General features: G+C 41.8%; 1 protein-coding gene across 1 annotated transcript in view; it reads right to left on the bottom strand.

The window, feature by feature from the left end:
• syde2 (synapse defective 1, Rho GTPase, homolog 2 (C. elegans)) overlaps positions 1-22,737 on the bottom strand; it is a 75,913-nt gene that overhangs the window by 47,457 nt on the left and 5,719 nt on the right. The window contains exons 2-4 of the mRNA XM_072438060.1: positions 21,094-22,728; positions 8,490-8,761; positions 7,437-7,752 (exon numbers count right to left, since the gene is read on the bottom strand). Coding sequence (XP_072294161.1) covers positions 7,437-7,752; positions 8,490-8,761; positions 21,094-22,728 — 2,223 coding nt within the window. The remainder of the gene's footprint in view (positions 1-7,436; positions 7,753-8,489; positions 8,762-21,093; positions 22,729-22,737) is intronic.

The raw sequence follows: 22,737 nt of genomic DNA, 5'->3' as shown, positions 1-22,737 counted from the left end.
TGGTGTGGCACAGACTCTACATTACAATATTGGCAAAAATGAACATCTAATGGATTTGTTTTTTATAATGAAGATAAGAAAAACATATTATGGAAAACCATGAAAAATGTGCTAAAACATATGAATGAACATTGTTTATTTATGAGGCTCTAGTTGGCATTTTATCTGATTATTTGTCAAGTTTGTTGCACCTCAGATCAAGTTTTTATCATTTTTATCTTACAGACCCATCGTATCAATACAGAGACAAGAAGGCAAGCAGTGCCAATGTGTTTTTATGTATTGGTTAATTTTACTGGATGTTTTAATTGTGTTTTAGAATCCTGTGTTTGTTGTACCCATGAAAAAAAAGAGAACTTGTTTCATTGGGGTTTCCCTGTATATATAAATCAAAATGAAACCACAAAAATACAGAAATATCACTGCTTACTCTTGTTCGGAAGGTTACACTGCGAGTTTAATGTTTTTTGCATCGTTTTAATCAGTTATCAGATGTTTTTTCAACCTTATATAAAAAGATCTTCGATTTTTTCTCATCTCGAAAAAAGCAAAATTGTGTTTTAATACATTTTTCAATCAATCTTTCAGATCTTCTCTAAATCATTGTACGTGGAAAGCCTGGCCCATTTCATTAGATGGTTACAAAACTCCAGCTAATATCTCCAAGCATGCAGGCCGTCTCACTATCACAACATGGCCCCGAGCCAGAGGAGCCTCGTGTAACTGCAGGTCCTCCACGGCAGCCTCTTCTCTGGTAACGGTTTTGAACGCGCGGCGGCTAATTCTGTCCAGCCTGCAGCGTTAGGGGGGCACCGTAACGACTGCTGGCTGACTCCAGAGATGACACTGATACGCTCCCTTAATTTAATCATTATTTAATCTTAAGAGGTTAGCGCTGATATGTGAATGGCATTGGAATGAACACTATGTCCCAGTAGCTTTTAGGGATGAAGTTTATTGAGTTACATTTAGGCTGTGGATATGTGATTTATGACTAACGAGGTGTAAAAAAACACATTTCAGACCGAGACAGACATTCAAGCAATGTAGTGTTAAATGTTAAAGATAGCCTTTCCCTCGCTCTGACAAATACCCCTGTGAAAATGAATTATACTGCTCTCTTCTAACTGCCTGAAAGATACACACGCTAAGTAGAAAAGCCAACTGATGTCTCTCATCCTGCAGGACGAAGAAGAGAAAAGCCAACGCTAAAAATAACATTCCTCTAAATGTATAGCAAGCGTTGCAGTCACCGTCTTCAATCAATGCGTTATCCCTCAGAGCTGCGGCTCGTGTTGTTTCAGCTTTTTGGTGCTGAGATGAATAACAAGGCAAGAAAGAATGAACTCTGAGGAAACTATGTGGCCTGGACTTCACATCTCAGGCCAGCTCAGGAATCTGCTCTGAGTTTTCAAGTTCTTTTCTCACACTGTTGTTGACCTCATTTAGAATCAACTGTGATATGGGTTTATCCGAGTTTTTTTTTGTTCCATGTAATTTTAACTGCTGCAAGAGTAAATTCTCAAACGTTTTGGCCTGAAGATAGGTCAAGTAACCAATTTTTTTTTGTTACACAAGGTATGATATAAAAAGTACATATGGCCTGCATAAAATAAAATAAATATATAATAATACAACTTAAATGTGCAATATACAAATCAATCTCGTATGAATTCAAGTAAACAAATATATTTTACATTGATTATGAGCTTTTGAGCCAAATTTAGTAACTTGACTAGTAGGAAAAAAGTGTCAAAGACTCAATTTTAGCCTTTGTCTATCAGTGTTTTCAAAAACCTAATATTCCATATTTTTTTAGCCAATCCTCTCAACTAGTGTTATTAATAATATGTGTAGAAGACGGTATCAAAAACAACAACAAACAACTTTCTGACAACGTTTCAAAGCAGAAATATCTGTTTCTGCGATTGAAAATTAACTCTTTTCACTGATAAAAAGTGCAAATTTATAGATGAGTTGTATCAAAAGCTGTTCTTGCTTTGAAGAAACTCTTGTTAATTCTAAGAAATTCTACTTGGGGAAAGAAAAAAGCATGACCGGCACCAGTGCGGTCGAAACAACACAGCTATTCTGAGCTGTCACCAATTCAAGATTGGCCAAAATAGCTGTAAAAAGGACCAAAAGCCAAGGTCCACAGCCCCCAAAGTCCATCAATCATTATTCTCCATACAAATAGAGCATTGAGATGAACAAAAGTCAGTGAATAGTCAACACACGAGGAGTCTGCAGAGTATCCGGTCTGCTGAGAAGAGCCAGCCACCCGCACAAGCACAGCCATAGTCACCGGGGTCATCTACATACATTAATTCAGCAGACAATCTTGGTATTCATGGTTATAGTCATCGAAAGGCATGTCCCAGTTTTAGACCAACGCATAAAATTGACTCGGTTACAGATAATATTCATGAAAAGATGTGGAGGGGCTGGAAATAGCTGGGTTCAGGGCTGTGGGGGCTTTAATTTTGTTCTGCTAAAGCCAACATCAAACGCCTTTGTTCACATTGAAGACTGGAGCGATTACAGAAATGCGGTGAGAGGAGCTGTGGTGTGGTTTACTCGACATGTACACAATCGTGCCGTATAGATGCCCTCCTCCACGGTGGTCTGTGGCACTAAATTTAGCCTTATGTTTTTGAAAAGCTTGCACATTTAGGACGTTGAAGGGGAAAAAGGCACTGCTGCTTTGAACGTAAGGCATTATGTCAGATTGTGCATTAAACTGTCTTGATGTAAGCTGTTTTAGATTTACTGTATATCGCAAAAGGTGAAATGAAATGATATATGTATGTTATACTTTACTACTAAGTATACCAAAAGCATGACATGCTTTCTTTAATGTAAACATGTAAAGGAAGACTAACCAGAGGATGTAAAACTTCAACAATGAAAACAATAGATGGATACGTGGCAAAAGCGCTCAAAACCTTTCAGTATTCCACATACATCTGACAAAACTGCACTCACAAAGCCACATAGGCATGGGAGTTCACACAGAAACATCTATTTAAATACAGCACAGTACTCGGAAAAGGTGTTTTTGTACGTAAAAAGGCTGATTAAACCCACGATTCTGTCCCAAATCGCCATCAAACGCAAACTGAGCCAGCTCCTGTCCCATAGAAACAAACCAATTACTCGACAAATGCAACTTTTGTTCGACTGAAACACTATTGAAACAAAAATAATTCAAACTAAAAGCGGCAGCCCTATAAAAACCTAAATTTGAATTCTAAATATCGTTGCATTTAATCTTGTCAGCTGTTTATGATTTTACCTCTTGGCCAGACGCTAAACATTGGGTGGGAGCATGCACATCCCAACGCTCTCCCTCCCTCACACAGCACTGCAGTGTCATTCCACAGCCCTAAAAGCTACGCTGCAGCTTTGTGATGTTCGTCCAGGCTTGTAACTAACGACACTTAGCGCGAGCACCACTTCTGCATCCGACCGTGCCCTTCGACGCAGTCACGAGGTCTCTGCGCACACTGCGTCGGCCTCACAAACCGGCCCCTGATCGGACTCGTGGCGCGGCCGCGGGCCAGTTTCAGGCAGCGGGCGGAGAGTGGGACGGCATTGGCAAAACCTCAGGAATCAATGGTAAAGTCGACATCGGCGCAGAGCGAGAGGGGGCAGTGGCCAAGTACAAGTTGTGTACTGCTAAACGCTATGGGTAATTGCAGTACATTGCCCCACACTAACATGAAATCTGGCTGTAAATCGCCCTTATTGTTTCGTGTTTGGATATTTTGTCAGCTGCTTGTCTCATGAAGATGTTATGCTTTGCCTGGAGCGACCCGACGTAATTGCATTAAACTTGTATTTATTGCAGCTTTTTCAAATTACGTTATACCGTATTTTCTGCACTATAAGTTGCACCGGCCAAAAACTGCATAATAGAGAAGAAAAAAACATATATAAGTTGCGCTGGAGTATGAAACGCGGTTGCAAATGTGAAAATAACAAATAATATCACATGTAAGTCACTCGGAGTATAAGTATAATTATATAAGTATAGTATAAGTCGCACCCGGACCAAAACTATGAAAAAAGGTGCGACTTATAGTTCGGAAAATACGGTATCTATTGTTTGTTTTTTGTCCATGAACCTGATTTTTGTCCGTGTAGTTGAGCAATTTATTGTAAAAGCAGCTCTTATGGTCAAAATGAGAGCGCTGTGGGCTGTCTGTATATGAGTGTTTTCTCGTTCGGGAACCAGGAAGTGCTCTGTTAGCATGCTAATTATTGTTAGCTTCACTGTGATGTAAAAACTCTGCTCTGGCACCTGAAATCCGTGCCTATAAACTCATTGTGGTGAATAAACAAACTGGTTCTGCGTTTTGAAGAGAGTCAAAATAACAGTGCCGTGTGAAATGTCCATTTATAAGAGGTAATTGTTGTGTATAAACTGCGTTGCACCCTAGTAGCAACTGTAGCCGACACTATTCCCATCCTTTTTGATTTCCTGCCAAATGTGAAATGCTGTTTTCAATCCGATGCAAAAATATTTCACACCTTTCAGTCTTTTTTGGCCGGCGCTCAACCGAATTAGGTCACCGTTACTCCGCACATTACATGAAGCATTCCCGCTCCATTCGGGATTGTAGTACAAGCCTCTGATTACACCCTCTCGACTGGCTAAACCGCATGAAAGGCTCTCCCTGCAATTTAAGCGAAGACGGCTCAAGGTTTGAAATAGCCTCCGTTTAATTAGCTACGTGCACCGCGATTAATAGCCGACCCGGGTTTAGCACATTGAGACGCAAGAGGGCCCCGGCGGGTTTAATCCTAATCCTACGAGGAAAGTCTCCCGGGATTGAGCGACACGTGAAGTCACAAGCGTCGGCGAAGGGGTTTGGCGGTTTGGCCGAGCGCCAACGCGTTCTCGTCGAGCGCAGATGGATAGGTTTGTTTTTCCTGACTGAGGAATGCTAAAAATGGCAAATAACGGAAAGTGAGTCTGTACTTTTAAGGTGAACTGTGCCTAAAATGTTTAAGAATGGGAATCCCTGTTAGTTTTAATCATAAACGGGCCTAAAAATGGCCGGCAAATGTATTTATTTTGAATCGAGATCGAGATTTAGTCATTGTTAGCTCTGCTGTCATTGCTTGAGGTCAGTGAAAGCGTGTTGTTTAGAGACTTTTGAGGAAGAAAACTGTCTATTCTTCGTGTTAAAATGGCAATTATTAAAATCCTGTCTTGTTTATGATCATGGAAGTATATTGAAACGCTATAATATTCATGTGTTTTAATAAAATTAAATCTAAAAATTGAGTAATCTATAAAATTGAGTCATGTTTTTTGCCAAATCACCTAAACATACATATTTTTGGTTACGTTTCAAATTTGTGGTGCGTTATGAAGTTTAACAAATACATAAACACTACTAATTTTGTCCCTTTTTCCGTTGCTTATTTGACCCTACATTTTGAAGTAAATGGCAAGCAAAGTTCTCACCGAGCCCGTGAGCGAAATGTTCAGACAAACTGGAAAAAGTCCAATTGGTGCAAACGATTTCCTTTGTCTGTGGTGTTTAGTGCAAATGCCAGAGTTAAACCATTAGCTGTCAACATTTAAAGCTAAAAGTAGAGATGACTGTTGCGTGCCACAGTGAAGTGTTGTCAGAAGTAGTAATTACAGGTTGAGCAGAAGATGCGCCGATTGGTTCAAACGACCCGTGTCGCCACATCAGAGAGAACAAACGTCGGAAGTTCAACGCGGCAGCTCGAGCTTATTAAGAGACGTGTGCTGCCTGTCATCAATATGCCACTGATGTACTGGCAACACCAAACACGGTCGCTTAGCAACAGACAAGTGCATGCACTCCAACACATTACCAGTAGTTAAGTGTGATGAGGAAATTATAGGAATAGTAGGAGCAGAAGTAGTAGAAGTTGTAGTAGTACAAGTAGCAGTAGAAGTAGTAGAGGAAGTAGTAGAGGTAGTAGATGTAGAAGATGTAGAAGTAGAAGTAGTCGAAAAAGATGTAGAAGTAGTAGAAATAGAAGTAGTAGAAGTAGTAGTAGTAGAAAAATCGGAAGTAGTAGAAGTACTGTAACACATTACTTAAGTGTGATGAAGTAATTAAAGGAATAGTAGAAGTAGTAGAAGTACAAGTAGTAGAAGGAGTAGAAGTAGTAGTAGCAGAAGTAGAAGTACAGTAGTAGAAGTAGTAGAAGAACAAGTAGTAGTAGTAGTAGTAGAACCAGTAGTAGAAGTAGAAGTAGTAGTAGTAGTAGCAGAAGTAGAAGTACGGTAGTAGAAGTAGTAGAAGAACAAGTAGTAGTAGTAGTAGTAGAACCAGTAGTTGAAGTAGAAGTAGTAGTAGTAGTAGCAGAAGTAGAAGTACGGTAGTAGAAGTAGTAGAAGAACAAGTAGTAGTAGTAGTAGTAGAACCAGTAGTTGAAGTAGAAGTAGTAGAAGTAGAAGAAGTATTTTTCTCACTGGTTTAACAAAAAGGTGATGAGGCTCATCCACACTCCAGGCCCTGAAAACCCATAATGACTTTATCTTCTGTTTGTCTCTTTATTTCAAGCATCTTTGTGAATTTTGAAAATCACCACACAAGTCAAGGCATTATGTATCTCCGTGGAGACAAGCGCGTGTGAAGCACAAGGCCAAGTTGCAGCTCAGTTCTGTGACAAGACTTTTTTGTGTGTGTGAAAACATCTGCACTTAAATAAACGCAAGATAAACCAGTCTAAAGCCGTAGTTTCCATGGAAACAAACGGTGGAAGGACCAGAAAAGTGCAAGAAAACATTGCTAACTCTTGAGAAAAGAAGTTCTACGACTCAAATGGAGCCGAAATTGCATGAAAATGACGCGTAAAATGTTTAGCGTTTTGTCCATAAACATATAATACTTTCTCATTCTAAACAATGAATCTAATTAAAACGAAAGAACAATCGTTGGACTAATCAATTAGCAAAACGATCGCTAGCCCTGACTATGAAGCACACTTGACTCGATAAGGGCTAAATCCAGACAACTAGTACTTCAACAATCATTTTTAAATATGCAATTAGCTGCTTTTAGCCTCTGAGAGAAAGGAACAGTGTCAATATTATGCAGAAGTAGTAGCAGTAGTAGTTTAGGAGTGAGGAATGTCGGCCTTAAATACCTTCCGACTCAAGTCTAAGCTCCACTAATGAGGGCCGCCGATAAACGTTGATACGACTGGACGGCCCCGGCTCCTGTCTGCTCCTATTGGCCCCGGACGCCCTGAGCTGACGACGTTGAGACATTTAATAGCTCTGTTGTTTCGCCGATTGACTGTTTTTTTTTTTTCAACACTCACCGTAATCGCCGCCACAAAAACAAATCATCCGACAGTAATTGTATCTAAAGTTAAACGTGTTATGAACGAGACTAAATTGAAGTGTAGGAAATGAGCGCGGGCGAGCGTGACTGACTTACCTGTGTGTTTGCCGACAGAGGGGCCTCCGTCGTCCTGGTTTTTGCACGCCAGTATTTGCCTGTGCACGTGCGAGGGTTCGGTGGAATGCGGCGCGGCGCTTTCTGCGGGTGCCTCGGCGGCGTCCCCCCCTCTCCCCCTGTCTCGGGGCGGGTGCAGCGGCCGGACGGAGGGCCTGCCTTGGGGCTGGTGCGGCTCGTCGTCTTCGGGGATGGGGTTGTACCAGATGTCGCCCTCGTCGTCGGCGTCGTTCTCCTCCAGCGGGTCGACGCGGCGCGGGTGAGGGTGAGGGGACACTTTGACCTGGCCGATGTTGACCTGGGACAAGAAGAGGAAAACGGTTGTATTAATGATGTCATGACGCCTTTTAATATGTTCTCGCAGTTATTCCAAGGCAGGAAAAAGGTTTTAAGGGCATTTGTCGATTTTACGGTCTGATTATTACACATCGATGTGGTTCACGAGATGATGCTTTATCCGTTTAGCCACAAAGTTTCTATACGGATGTCAAAGAATACAGATTTCTTGGTGTTTCTTATGGACCATTTATAGCTGGACTTTGCATCTTTGACTGTAGCTTGCAACTTGGAAATAAATCCTTTTTAAATTCACAATTACTAGACGGATTGTATGGATCAATCACAGTGTTCAACTCAATTTAATAAAAAAAAAAAATGATGATAAATTAGGATATTAGTTAGACAGACTTTTTTAATACTTGCCTTATAACAGAGACAACAGACAAATGTATCCTGTTTAAACTTTTATCATTGCCAGTTGGAAACACTATCTTGATTGGATTCAAATTTGATTCAATCTTGGTACAACTACAAAAACCACAATGAAGTCTGAAGAATGAAGTCTAAAGAGTAAAGTCTAAGATGTACAACTACAGTAAGTGACGGTAACACTCGGATACAAACTGCCATAAAACACCAAAGAAGAAGAAGAAGCTTCTCATTGTTTTCTCACACAAAATATAAAATGTAACCATCTATTTAAAGGGAACATCATCAGTGAAGAGATCTGTTTAATCAAAACCCATGATGGTTTACTTGAGGCAGGAGGAGCCGGGCGGGCCGCGTCTTCAGGTGGTCGGGGGACGGGCTCGGGGAGGGACGCTGGAGAGACGGCCCCTCCTCCTCAGCTCCCAGGGTTCCTTGCGTCTCATCCTTGGCGAAATGGCTCTTGCCCAGCGAGCTCTGCTGCAGCCAGTTGCGCTTCTTGGACACGGTGATGGTGTTGAGCGGCGGCCTCCATCCCGACGTCTCCGTGGCCCCCTCGCGGCCGTTAGCGCAGGACGGGGGCTGGATGTTCTCAATAAAGGCTGGAAAATAGTTTTAAAAGTGAGGTAAAAATCAACTCGAAGCATTGACAACAAATTGATGTGCATTTATTTACGGGAGTGCCAAAAAATGTATGCAAACTAAAAATTAAGATTTAGTTACATGTTTTAATAGCATTTCTGACATTTAAGATAATAAATCAGGCTAAATTATCTGTCAAGCGGTTAAGAAAATTGCCCAACATTCATATTCCAATGGAAGAATTGAATATTCAACTTGATCAGATAAAAATTAAATATTGTCAGATAATCTTGGTCAAATCAGACGTTGTATAAATAAAAAAATTAAATGAATAAAATGAAAACAATAAAACTACTTGAATCAATAAAAAAACATAATGTGATTTGAAGTTAAGTACATACAATTTTAATTAATTATTTTTGTTTTTATCTGCTTTCGAAACATCTGTGTCAAGAAACCGCGACAATCGAAAGATCTTATCGTGTTAAAAGTAATTTCCTTTACACTAATTAAGACAACCACATCTTAGCGCTGACTCATTTTGCAGTAGCTAACCAATTTGATGAACCCGTCTGATGTTTATGACCTAGTAAACCCTTCATTCATTTCAACAGAACCGCCGGTAGCATCCTTTTAACTAGTCTCCACTGGCTTCAAATTGTAAAGAAGACGGCACTAAAGATGCACGCGTAACTATTTCCCGTTGCGGTACAAAAAGCGGTGGTCTTGAAAAAGAGAGGAGCTCGGGGGGCTCGTTTTAAGTGGGACCAATGGCCATTTATATATGACACGAACAATGATGATGTGGTCTTTTCGAGTCAAAAAGAGAAAAGATTTATACCGTACATTTTCTTTCATTCAGGGTCACGAAGCAAGATGCCTCCCATGCAGCTTGGTGGTCAGGGATTTTTAGAATATATATCTTCATACTAAATTACTTCAATTGCTATTCGTCAAAAAGTACGGGGTGAAACTTGTGGGTTGTAAATTATCTAAATAATAATCATTTGGGTCATGACTGAAAGCACAGTTATTTAAATTGTGTATTTAAGTATTGACAAAGGTTTTCCTGTCTCGGAAGAATACATTGATTATCTTTATTATTATTTTTTTGCAATTCATACAGTACAGACATCTGCATCTCATTCAGGACATACAGTACTTGAATAACTTGTTGACTTTAAACCATTTTTGTCATCAATTGGAGCAACAATAGTGAAAAAGGAAAGGAAAATGCAGCCCTAACTCAAGATTTAGATGTTTTACTTCAATATTTACGCAGATTATTATGTCTTTTGGTGTTTGATGTAAGTTATAGTAAAATATTTGTCAGGTATTAAACGTTCTAGTCCGTTTTATTTACACATTGCGTGGTGAGCGACAGGCTGTGGTTTGAGCTGAGGACAGGTTCTTGCTGTAACATGTACAAGAGGCTCATGTGTGAAAAGACTGTTTTGATCCTGGACTATTCCACGAAATCTTCTGCACGTGCTAATGACAAAACCTCCCTTTTTTTGTGCACCTGAAACCATAACCCTATGCACGCTATGTGTCTACTGAACAAACATTTTCACCTACAGCAAAACTTATTGACTTATCCATAGAACCTGGACTCAATCTGATAATGTTTGCGTTTAAATTGCACGCATCATAAGGAATCTGTCTGTTAGAGCTGTGTTCGTAAGAAGTCAAATAAATTTTAGCCATTTCAAATTGCTTCACGGCACTGTTAACATAAGAGGACGCTTGACTCACAATCAAAGTGTGAAAGCGTGAAAAAGTTAAAGAAAAACAGATGCACAAGAGCGTTTTACATTATCATTGAGTAAGATTAAAACATTCAAAACCCACACAAATAGGTTAAGGCGATAGGGTAAAAACATAAAAATTAAAAAATATCACGATTTCTTTCCACATATTGATCATATTTGGATTTTAGATAATTTCTTTCTTTTCATAAACAAAATAAAAAAAAGGTTTTCTGTATTGATTTCATGGACATAAACCATACGGACTTTTAATCAATGCCGTTTGATATAAAAAAAAAATCAATTAAACAGTCAAATTTGTTCCTACTGATTGCGGATTGACTGCAAACCTGTCGATTAAAAACACAACCGAGCTGATCATTGACGATCCGAAACGACTGTATCTCAATCTGGATGAAAATGTGATTGATCGCCCGGCCTTAAATGATGAAAAAAACAAAAAAACAATCACGTCACGTCTCTTTCGAAACCTGCTGAGCACCTGGAGCTAGCAGAAAATCAGAAATCACATGGCCGGCGTTGCGTAACCTCAGTTGAGACCACATTGAGCCCGGGTGCTTTGCTTGGCTGGTTTTCGGCCTTTGAACGCAGCAGCGCACAGAGGGATCCTTAGAGCGAGCGAATCTTGCGCCGTGCTGACGGAGCCGCCGGCCTGCACACTCAGGCAACTTTATTAACACTCAACAAAGCAACTGGTGACTTGCAAAAAGCCGCTGCCAAGCCCTGCGCCCCCAAAAACCAATAAAACACAACCTCCACCACAACAGAGCGCACATGAACTTCTGTCACGGTGAGATTTTCCATTTGATAGCTTGAAGTGGGAATCGAGTTGGAATGGGATGTCTGATTTGATCACAAATGCGCAGTAAATCTGTTCTTTTGGGTGTTCTCTTTTGGGGTGGCCCTGGCAACTCGTCAAGCTTTCAAATGGTGTGCTAATTGCTTTGGTAGACACTCCAAAAAGAGAACGTCTACATTAGCCTGATTGAAATAACTTGAATTTGAACAATTATTCTCGTTTTTTGTTGTTTATATCCGTTTAACTTATTCATCTGCCTTATTTCTTTAATTTGAACCCCAGTTTAAGACATGGATTCCTCTTTCTCTTGATTTCTGTGGATAATAAAGGATTTAGAAAATATTTTGGTGAATCCGGAAACTATCTGACAAATAATAACGGGACTCTTGAGAAGAAAACTCCAAAAACCTTTCCTGTAACAACGTATTTACAGTTTAAGCCCAGCTGACCGACTGCTAACCATATATTTTCTTGTTTAAATGTGCACTATATGTAACTTTTTTCTCGTGGAAGGTTCTGCCTCACATTTGTCTCCACGGAGATAATATTGCTTTGCCTTGAATGTCCCAGAGTATGGAATTAAACTTTAAACGCACTAGAAAAAGTGACATAGTGCACTTTTAAAGAGGAACTATCCACTCATGGTGTAAAAATGTTGCATAAAAACAACTGAAAATGCCCTGAATTATGTTAAAAAGATTATAGAGACACCAAAACTAGTAAAAAATGTGAAATCATCACGAAATACACAATCTAAATTCAATTAATTGTAACTAATGCATTGTTCAATTCTCATTCTAATGCATTCTTCTCTATTCTAACAATTTATTAAAAATATTTCTAACTCTATTTGTGTTTCTGACAAAGGCAGTACCTGGAAAAGTAAAGTGAACTGGATCTTAATGTGTAAAACAGGCAGCACACACTGTACTTCCTACGCGCTTTTGCCTTTTCCCCGCTCACACACTGGTCACATTCGGATCGCTTTACGCCTCAAATACTTCCGCCCGGATCAAATTTGAAGCAAGCGCAGGCCGTGCCACCGACGCGCACGTGGGCAGGTAAAGCGAGACTTGTTGTCCGCATGCCTTTCGTCTTCCTGGGGTCTTTCATAACAAGAGCGGGATGCGAGTTCTGACACGAGGCGCATTCCAGGCCACGCTTTTTCAGATTTACAGCTTTCCTGCCGTCTGCTCCTCTGTCACACGCCACGGTCTCACTTTCCAGAGAAACTGAGGAGCAAAAATGGGAATGAAATGTGTAGACGGCGGGCCAAATTCAAGTCGGTCGAATATTGCAGTTTCCTGCGCCGTGCTTGTGTTGACGTGCCCTGGCGTTTGTTATGGAGAGCGATAATCATAAATATGCGGGCAACGAATTCAAGAGAAACTGACATTGTAATCAAAACAGGAAATCGCTGTTGGGTAGAGCAGCAGTTCTCCTGATATAGACTTAAGTTCAGTCCTGTTCTAGAGCTGGTTTAGTCCTGATATAGACTTAACTTCAGTCCTGTTCTAGAGCTGGTTTAGTCCTGATATAGTCTTAACTTCAGTCCTGTTCTAGAGCTGGTTTAGTCCTGATATAGACTTAACTTCAGTCCTGTTCTAGAGCTGTTTTAGTCCTGATATAGACTTAACTTCAGTCCTGTTCTAGAGCTGGTTTAGTCCTGATATAGTCTTAAGTTCAGTCCTGTTCTAGAGCTGGTTTAGTCCTGATATAGACTTAACTTCAGTCCTGTTCTAGAGCTGGTTTAGTCCTGATATAGTCTTAACTTCAGTCCTGTTCTAGAGCTGGTTTAGTCCTGATATAGACTTAACTTCAGTCCTGTTCTAGAGCTGGTTTAGTCCTGATATAGACTTAACTTCAGTCCTGTTCTAGAGCTGTTTTAGTCCTGATATAGACTTAACTTCAGTCCTGTTCTAGAGCTGGTTTAGTCCTGATATAGTCTTAACTTCAGTCCTGTTCTAGAGCTGGTTTAGTCCTGATATAGACTTAACTTCAGTCCTGTTCTAGAGCTGGTTTAGTCCTGATATAGTCTTAACTTCAGTCCTGTTCTAGAGCTGGTTTAGTCCTGATATAGACTTAACTTCAGTCCTGTTCTAGAGCTGGTTTAGTCCTGATATAGACTTAACTTCAGTCCTGTTCTAGAGCTGTTTTAGTCCTGATATAGACTTAACTTCAGTCCTGTTCTAGAGCTGTTTTAGTCCTGATATAGACTTAACTTCAGTCCTGTTCTAGAGCTGGTTTAGTCCTGATATAGTCTTAACTTCAGTCCTGTTCTAGAGCTGGTTTAGTCCTGATATAGACTTAACTTCAGTCCTGTTCTAGAGCTGGTTTAGTCCTGATATAGACTTAACTTCAGTCCTGTTCTAGAGCTGGTTTAGTCCTGATATAGACTTAACTTCAGTCCTGTTCTAGAGCTGTTTTAGTCCTGATATAGACTTAACTTCAGTCCTGTTCTAGAGCTGGTTTAGTCCTGATATAGACTTAACTTCAGTCCTGTTCTAGAGCTGGTTTAGTCCTGATATAGACTTAACTTCAGTCCTGTTCTAGAGCTGGTTTAGTCCTGATATAGACTTAACTTCAGTCCTGTTCTAGAGCTGGTTTAGTCCTGATATAGTCTTAACTTCAGTCCTGTTCTAGAGCTGGTTTAGTCCTGATATAGTCTTAACTTCAGTCCTGTTCTAGAGCTGGTTTAGTCCTGATATAGACTTAACTTCAGTCCTGTTCTAGAGCTGGTTTAGTCCTGATATAGACTTAACTTCAGTCCTGTTCTAGAGCTGGTTTAGTCCTGATATAGACTTAACTTCAGTCCTGTTCTAGAGCTGGTTTAGTCCTGATATAGTCTTAACTTCAGTCCTGTTCTAGAGCTGGTTTAGTCCTGATATAGACTTAACTTCAGTCCTGTTCTAGAGCTGGTTTAGTCCTGATATAGACTTAACTTCAGTCCTGTTCTAGAGCTGGTTTAGTCCTGATATAGACTTAACTTCAGTCCTGTTCTAGAGCTGGTTTAGTCCTGATATAGACTTAACTTCAGTCCTGTTCTAGAGCTGGTTTAGTCCTGATATAGACTTAACTTCAGTCCTGTTCTAGAGCTGGTTTAGTCCTGATATAGTCTTAACTTCAGTCCTGTTCTAGAGCTGGTTTAGTCCTGATATAGACTTAACTTCAGTCCTGTTCTAGAGCTGGTTTAGTCCTAATAATGGCTTTAAAATATGTCTTATTATTACGGTCTTTTCAAAGCCTTTTTGAATATTGAGTACAATACAACCCTTTTCTATAGGCCCATCTACCAGCTCTTAGCTTTAGTTCTTGAGTGGCACTTGGTGTGAACAGTTAGAAAAGCACTCAGGTGGAGTATTTATGATGGCAATCTCAGAAGACAAATGTGAAAAGATAAGAACTAACAGGCAACACAAACGCTGAATGGGCTGCAACAATTCAAATGATGTCTGGCAGTGAAAAGTTATGATATCATTGAATGTTTCACGCTTGTTGCTTCTTGCCGGCTGTTTTCTTTTGGATTACGTCCTACACCTAAGCTCGCGAACAATGGGTTGATAAATACACCGATATTTGTCAAGGGCATAGCAGCGCTTTTCACCCACTACTGCGTCGACTGCATTTCTGTGTCACCGCTGGGAAACGTCAATCGAACTTTCCATTGGGTCGGGCATGATGTGGCGCCGTAGCATTGACTTGAAGTGTTCAATGTAATGGCCCTGACCTGCAGTGAACAGATGGTCAGGGAGAGATAATGCCAGGGTGCACATCTGTAGAGGCTGAAAAGAAAAGGGTGAATAAGCAGCGTCGTCGTGTTGCGGTGCTAAAATAGAGGACAAAACTTTGGAATTGAACCTGGATTTGAAGCGGTAAGCGCTGCTGCAAAACTCACATTTTAAGCTTGAAGGAATAAACTAGATTCTTGATACTGATTTAGCTAAAACAGTGATAGTAAAACGCTCATTTTAAAACAATTGAATGTCGTTTTAAACACAAAAAAGCGACAGTTTCACGAGCAGTTCCATGTGCCTTTCCAAGTTATATCCAATGCAAGACTATTCAAACCGGTTCTGAAAAAACCCAACTAGGCATGTCAAATTTTAATGTCATGATTGTGAGAAAACAACAGCATGATTTAAAAATGATTACGGAGGACATAAAGGAGCAACTGTGAAATCTTTAATTTGCTTTCGTTCCCATTGTCTATCACTATTCTTCAAGTTTATGGCCAACTTTACAAAATCAAACTTTCAGAATGACAAAATAAAGCTAATGTGACAAAAACAGTGTGATAAAAGCACTTAACATTTTGATGTATTCTTCAGGACTATAGATTGAATTCAATATACTCCCAATTATTATTTTCCTTTTTCTATGAGTAGTGCCTAGGAATCTTGACATTCCTACGCTACATCCAACTTTGTCCAATCTCATTTTTCTCAAAACCTATTCAAATGAGTATCGTTTCAACATCACAGTCTTAGTTTCTGTACATTTTTGACAACACACAGCTATATTCACGACTGAACTTTTCTCACTGACTGAATCACAAAAACCTCTCCTTTCCCATAGACCGTCCATTTTACTTGGTGGATTCCTCATCTTTTAAGCGCAAACCCCACCAGCTCGTTTTCTCCCGACGCACACTGTTGTGTGTACACAGTTTTTGGCTCTGGTCCGTTCGAAGGGTGCCACACATTCCTGCTGACAGCCTTTCATATGATAATGAGGATTCTCGGTGTGGATTTTTCTTTTTAGCTCCAGAGACAGAGACAGTGATCGTCCCGGGTTACGTCACATGTCAGCACTTGCATCCCACCAGCAAAGTTCTTGGCAGGAAGAGGGCTAATGCTAATGTTATATCAAGCATAATACAACTGTTTGCAGAAGAGCTCGGTAATTTACTCATTATAATGTGTCGTGCACTGATAAAGTTCAAATAAAAAAGGGCTGTGTCGGAACAAAACACTTCATGGCACTGATTTATCTTGAGACAATCCTTGCTATATTTGCATGGCATTTATACATTTTTGTTGCATTTCAAATTGTATTGGATTTATTTATTTTTATGGATCCATTTAAGGGAGACTTGAATGAACTTTGAAGGCCCAAAGTCACTGGGGTAGGCTCCAGTCACCCACAACGTTTAACGGGAAAAGTGGTCGAAAATGAATTAATTAATGACCTTTTACTTTATTAGCGTCGTATTTTGAATTGGTCGTATTTTAGTAATCCTGTATTGTCCTGTATTTGAAGCATCGGAATATCCCGATTGTCACCTTCCCCGTGTCTTGAGATTTGTCCAAGAAATATTGAGAAATGTTGCTTAGCCATTTTCAAAAATAAAAAAACACAAAGTGAAAATTGTTACATTAAAATGGCGTTTGGAACAGGAAGTCAAAGCTTCTGTTTCTGTTATTATGTTGCTTTAGATCAATATTGCGGTTTACAGTGATCATAATCATAATACGTGGTAGTTTATTACTAAATACCAGAATATGTGCAATGTGTATTCTTTCAACTGTTTGAAAACTATACAACTGAAGTCATGTTTTGAACAGCGCTTGCAAAATAATACACATTTTGTCCTGCAGAAGAGCTTGATTTGCTTCGAAAGTTTGAACTTGGGCACATTTCTTTCCCGCCTGATAAAACCGAGGGCATCCAAGGAGGAAACACTCCATCACAGTGTAACCCAAATAGCCCCACACATGTAAAAGACAAGGTCATCCCACAAAGGCCTGCATACACTTCTGATAACAGCAGCTCACTCTCACTGCCGCCGATCATATGATTTCCCCCCGTTGTAAACAACTCTTGACATGCCTCCGGTCTCTGCTCCATCACCTGATCCATCTTTAGACCCACCATCCTCCATAAATCTGTCCGGAGGAGACACCCACGTAAGCATTTATTACCTCCCCTTGCTGCGTACTTGCGAACGAGAAGACAGATTTTTACGCAAAGGTTCCTGCACTCAACATAAGTCCAAAACTGTTAACGACATGACCTGACAACAGTTTGGGAGAGTAAAGTTACACCTCGGCGGCATTTACGAAGCTAAAATAGATCCATTGAGCAAGAGGGAATGAACGTAGTACAAATCTTACGCAATGCTGGACGGTAAATCTGAACAGCAGCGAGCGTGACCTAAAATTATACACGCTTTTATAGTAGCAACTCTTAACAAATTGAAACCACTGCGATATATATATTATACTAATATATATTTCCGGCGCTCTTGCTCTGGTAATCAATTGTGGCAAAGGTCCAGAATAGATCCAATCACATAAGAGAGGGAGAGGGAAATGAAAGACCACAGCATTAGCATTTTGACACAGTGTAGCTCGGCAAAACACGACCGATCTATAAATTCTGCGATCCACACGTGGGACGTGCACACAGCTCGCGTTCACCCACACGTTAGCCTGCACCGCTCGCGCACACCAAAAGCGTTAGCCTGTACCGGCGGCGCACTGGCATCCCCAATCAGTTCTAAAGGTGATAATCAGGGCCCGTTTGTGCGCGCTAATTAAACGACAAGTCTGTGCAGATCTAATTGAATCGACGCTCGTGAGGGATTAAATTCACACGTTCGCTGCATGGTTAAGTTTTATTTTTAGAAAGTGGTAATCATGAAATATGTGAAAGCAGTTTGAGTGATAGCACATAATTGAACATAAACGTTTGATTGTGTCTTAAAGTAGTCCACAATTAGGACCCAAAAAACAGGGGAAGAAAGGTATTTTAAGACTTATGCTGGTACAAATTCTAAAGTCGTTGCATTCACTAGAGCAAGTTGTTAAATTATCAGCAAAAACTTTGATGCCATAATTAATCAAATAAGCTAAGAAGGGCATGCGGCTCAAAAAGATCAATTTGACTGCACTTTTTGAAGAAAATAAAGCAGTTAAAAGGGAACAAAGTGCTTCATTAGTTCGTCTTACGCACATTGTCTTAGTGTTATGTTGTTATTATTAAGTTATGTCATTATCTAGTTTAATTTATGCAGCTACAGATAACAAAGCTACAATTTGAAGCGGTTGTTGACGGTCATTTTGTTGTAGTTTACGGTGAATTTAATGAAGTCTCTAACCAGGTTTATCACAATCACCGCTGCTGCTTTAAGACCTCTTTTTTTTTCCAGTTAAATGCTTTTTTGTCAAGCGCTGAGAGGCCCGTCGGGGCACGATAAACCCGGCTTTGACCTTAATAAATACTTAATCGTCCTTCATTTTGTTCATTGACCGCGGGGAATTAAGTGACACAACGCAAACAAGTTAAACAACAGGAATGGCATCCGAAATATTCCTTCCAAAGACTTCTTAAAATGCAAGTTGCCATGGAGCTGCTCAGAGCAAACGACCGGCGGGGAGGACATGACAACTGCAACCACCCCCACCAACTCTTACACACTTAAACACATATCAGCAGTGAAAAGAAGCGGTTCGACTCTGGCTACAGCTGTGGATGTTCGTTCGGACTGAAAAGCAAACGCAATAGTCAAACTAACGAACCAGGGAAGCAAACAGGACTGTCATCTATGCAGTCCTGTTGTGTAGTAAAAAAAAAGTCAAAATCACAATTTGAATGGTCACAATTAGTCAAACGTCTTATTCTGCATAAAAACTGCTAACCCATGAATTATTGTCAGTTCATATTTAAGTCTTTTTGTCAATTCTCATGAACACATTCAAGGGCATTGTGTGTTGTTTAAATGTAAAAGCTTTGAACAGAATCGCAATCGCAACTCTCATCAGAAAAAACGCAAGAACCCGTATTTTCCGCACTATAAGGCGCACTTGGATTATAAGGCGCACGGTCAATGAATAGTCTATTTTCAATCATTATTCATATATAAGGCGCACTGGACTATAAGGCGCATTAAGCGAAACAAAACGTGTACCACACAAAATCGCTTAAAGGCTTTTAAGTGCGCCTTATAGTGCGGAAAATACGGTAGATATTTCTCCCAAATTGTGCAGCTCTGTCACAAACTACAAAAACTGCAACTCTTGAGGTAATTTCATTTGCAAACAGCAACATATGCTGTATTATTATATGTATTAAAGAACAACAACTATACAGCAGTTGAGACAAACATGTTCCAAGATTAAATACATCTTTTATTAGTTTGGCAGGTCATATTTCAATCTCGTCACAAATGTTAATGACTTGTTTCCAAAACCATACAGCCCCGGTTCACAATCACGACATTCAAAACCGAAGAGCGATTGAAGCGACACGAGCGAACCAAAGATGCTAATATCACAAACAAGGCAAGAATAATCCAGAAAGGAAGCGGAGGATACAACATGAGCCAAACAAAATCCCGCTGGAAGCCCGAGCGAGGGGGCCTTTCCGCTGGGCTCCAGTCACAGATCACGGTTCTATTTCGAGCAGCCGTCAACAACCGGCTACGCACATGGCAGCTCGTCTGTTTACTCTGTCAGTGGCATGCGAGCGGAGAGCCACAAACGCTGAACTATTACTACGGGGAACGAAAAAGCTCAAACCGCGATGAAAAACGTCCAATGTTTCCAGCCACACTACTGTATATTACAAGACTTCCAAGGCAAAGAGAAAGACTTCCAAATATACAAACTGTACATATGAACCGGTCCGGCGCATTAATATTGAGTCATTTTTGTGGTTTCGATGATAGAAAAGCAATGAAGAAGTCTACGAAACTAAACGAATGGTCACCGCACGTTACGGAAGCCAATTTCTGTTGTGGCACGGAAAGGGAAATAAATTTAACAAAACATTGATTTGACATGGCAACAAGAAACCCAAAGAGGTTTTCAGCAAACGCTCGGAAAATATATTTGGTAATGTCGCTCAAAGTGGCTTTATATTCCTTTACTTCTCATTTCATTGCAATGACGCTATTGTGCAATAAAAATGCAGTGGATATTAAGTGTAATTTAGGTCTTAAGCAAAAATCTTGGCTGGATATTCACAGCAAGTGGTTGAAGCCAACGAATTTCTGAAAGGAATTAAAAGAAAAACATATTGATTGACACAGAAAACCGTAGAGAGGTTTTAACCAAATCTCTTTAATCGCTGTTTTGAAATGGCTATAGCTTACGGAAGATTGATTTCGCACTGTGCAATCTGCTTGGCTTTATATGTTCCCTTACTTATCATTACATCTGGATGACGCGATTGTGTTATAAAACAAGAACAAAAACAATAGAGAGTATTGTGCACCAAGAGAATCTGCTGCAAAACGTCAGAACACCACTTACATCTGGAGTCCATTTAAACACTGGCTACCTTACACGCTTCTATTTTAGTAGCAGTGGCCGTTTTCATGACACAGATGTCTGGCGTTGTTTGAGAACATCGCAATAACACAATCACAAGACATTTAGTACATTTTAACACATGCACACCAAAAAACCCGCCACCAAAACAAACAAAAGAATACCATAAAAACTACAGGAGAGGGAGAGTTAGTTGTTACTGATCTACACCGTCAGTGAGTGAACTTGAAATTTGATGTGTGATTAATTGAGTATTAAAATGCGCCTAACATTAGTGTGAAGGAGAGAACCCGCCACCGCCACCGCCACCGGTTAGAAAGTCGTTTTGATAAAAAGGAAAGCAAGGAGCTCTGAGGAGTCTCGTCCCATTTGCTTTGCATCCTATAGTCAAGCAGTGCAGGGCTGGACCGCCACCAGATGTGCTATGAATGGAGGAGGATGTAGTAATCAAGGAGAAGATTGATTTTAAGTGGATCCACAGGATTTGGGGGCCACTGATGAGTTCATCCTACCTGGCTGCGCAGAAGAGGAAGTGGATGTGGGCTGCCTCGCCGACCTGATTGTCGGGGATTTTGCCTTTTTGGACGGCGTCGCCGGTTTGACCCCGGCTTGAGGCGCGGACTTGTCCTGGACTTTGGCGCGCGGCAGCGGCGGCGACGACCCCTCGATGCGCTGCTTCATCTCCGAGGACAGCAGGCGACCTTTGTGCATCCACTCTTGCATCTTGTTCACCGTCACGCCGCTGGTGACACAACTCTGCGTCTGGCCCGCGTTTACCTCGTGCTTGTTTTCCGACTTGGAAGGCGCGTCCGTGTTGCTGCCGGTCGACCCCGCGAGACTATTCGAGGACCCGCCGCTCTCACGCAGTCGCGCCGTCTGCTCCTCATCCTCGTTGGCCTCGTCACCGCCGGCGGCGTCGTCGTCGCGCAGCGCCTGCACGTCTGAAATCTCACCTCCTGCCGTAACTTTATCTCGTGACACCGTAGCCTCCTCACTACCTTCCGTCTTTTGTGTTCGGCAAACTAAAGGCCCACCTGGACACCCGATCGCCCCGTCGCTAGCGGAGCGTCGTAAGGCCACGGCCCTGAGACTGGAGTTCAAGTTGACCATGCTCTTGCTGTCACCTTGGCGTTCACGCTTCTTTGCCCGCAGGTTCTCGTTCACGCACAGCAGGAGCGAGTCCGCATCCGATACCTGTTGCGGACTCTGCTCCCCCCCGGAGGACCAGGAATCGCTGTCCATGTTTTTGGCCGAGAGCCGCGAGCAAAGACTGTCCCTAGAATGGCTGCTGCACGAGGACGTGGCCTGGTGTTCGGTCAAGGCGTTATTCCCCTGCTGCACGTCCATGTTGATGTCGTTCATGGCGTTGATGAGCAGGTAATACGCCTCGTGCAGCTGGTTTCTGAGCCTGTCCGTCTCCTGCATCGCGCTGTCACTAACCTCACCTTTGCCCTCGACTTTCTCGGAGTCGCAGTTCGATTTGACGGCTTCGTAAAACGGCAAAATCTCATTGTCGTAGTAGTCATCGTCCTCGCTCTCTAGCAGCGTCCGATCGGTGCCAACCAGAGATGCCATGCTGAGGTCACAGATCTCTAACTCTGTGGGGAAAAACGTGGGGCTCTGCAGAGTTTGGGGTACGAACTCAGGGTCATAACTCTCGATGCTGTGGATCAGGACGTGCTCCTCCGGGTGGGCAGCCGGGGCAGCGTGGTGGGGGTTCGTGTCCAGCGTTGTGTTGCTGTCAAAAACCAACGAGTTCTGCACGACGTCTACGTGTCCGATCCTGCCCGACCCCGGCTCTTGCTCTACACCCACCGCGTTCGAGAGCAACGTCCGGCACAACGCGACCGGACCGGAGCCGTCCCCGAACCCGATCGAGTCCCCGAACCCGATCGAGTCCCCGCTGCCCTGCCTGGAAACGAACTGCGTCTTCCCCCAGGCCAGGGTGACTCTGTTCGCCTGCTCCGGCCGCGTCGCGTCGCCCTCTCGCAACACGTGTCCCCCGGAGCGAACGTCCCTTTGAAGCGAGACCCCCGCGCGGCGCTCGTCATTACGCACGACCGCGCCGCCGCCGCTTCTCGCCGCGGGACTCGGCTGCGCGTGGGACGACTCCGGTGCCGCGGCTGACACTACTGCTCCCCCCGCACCTTCCACAC

Source organism: Eucyclogobius newberryi, unplaced genomic scaffold, assembly GCF_026437365.1.
Source record: "Eucyclogobius newberryi isolate DKJ021-1_F unplaced genomic scaffold, fEucNew1.0.hap1 SCAF_9, whole genome shotgun sequence".
In the NCBI taxonomy this organism is placed as follows: Eukaryota; Metazoa; Chordata; class Actinopteri; order Gobiiformes; family Gobiidae; genus Eucyclogobius; species Eucyclogobius newberryi.
This window is presented reverse-complemented; position numbering and strand designations above follow the sequence as displayed.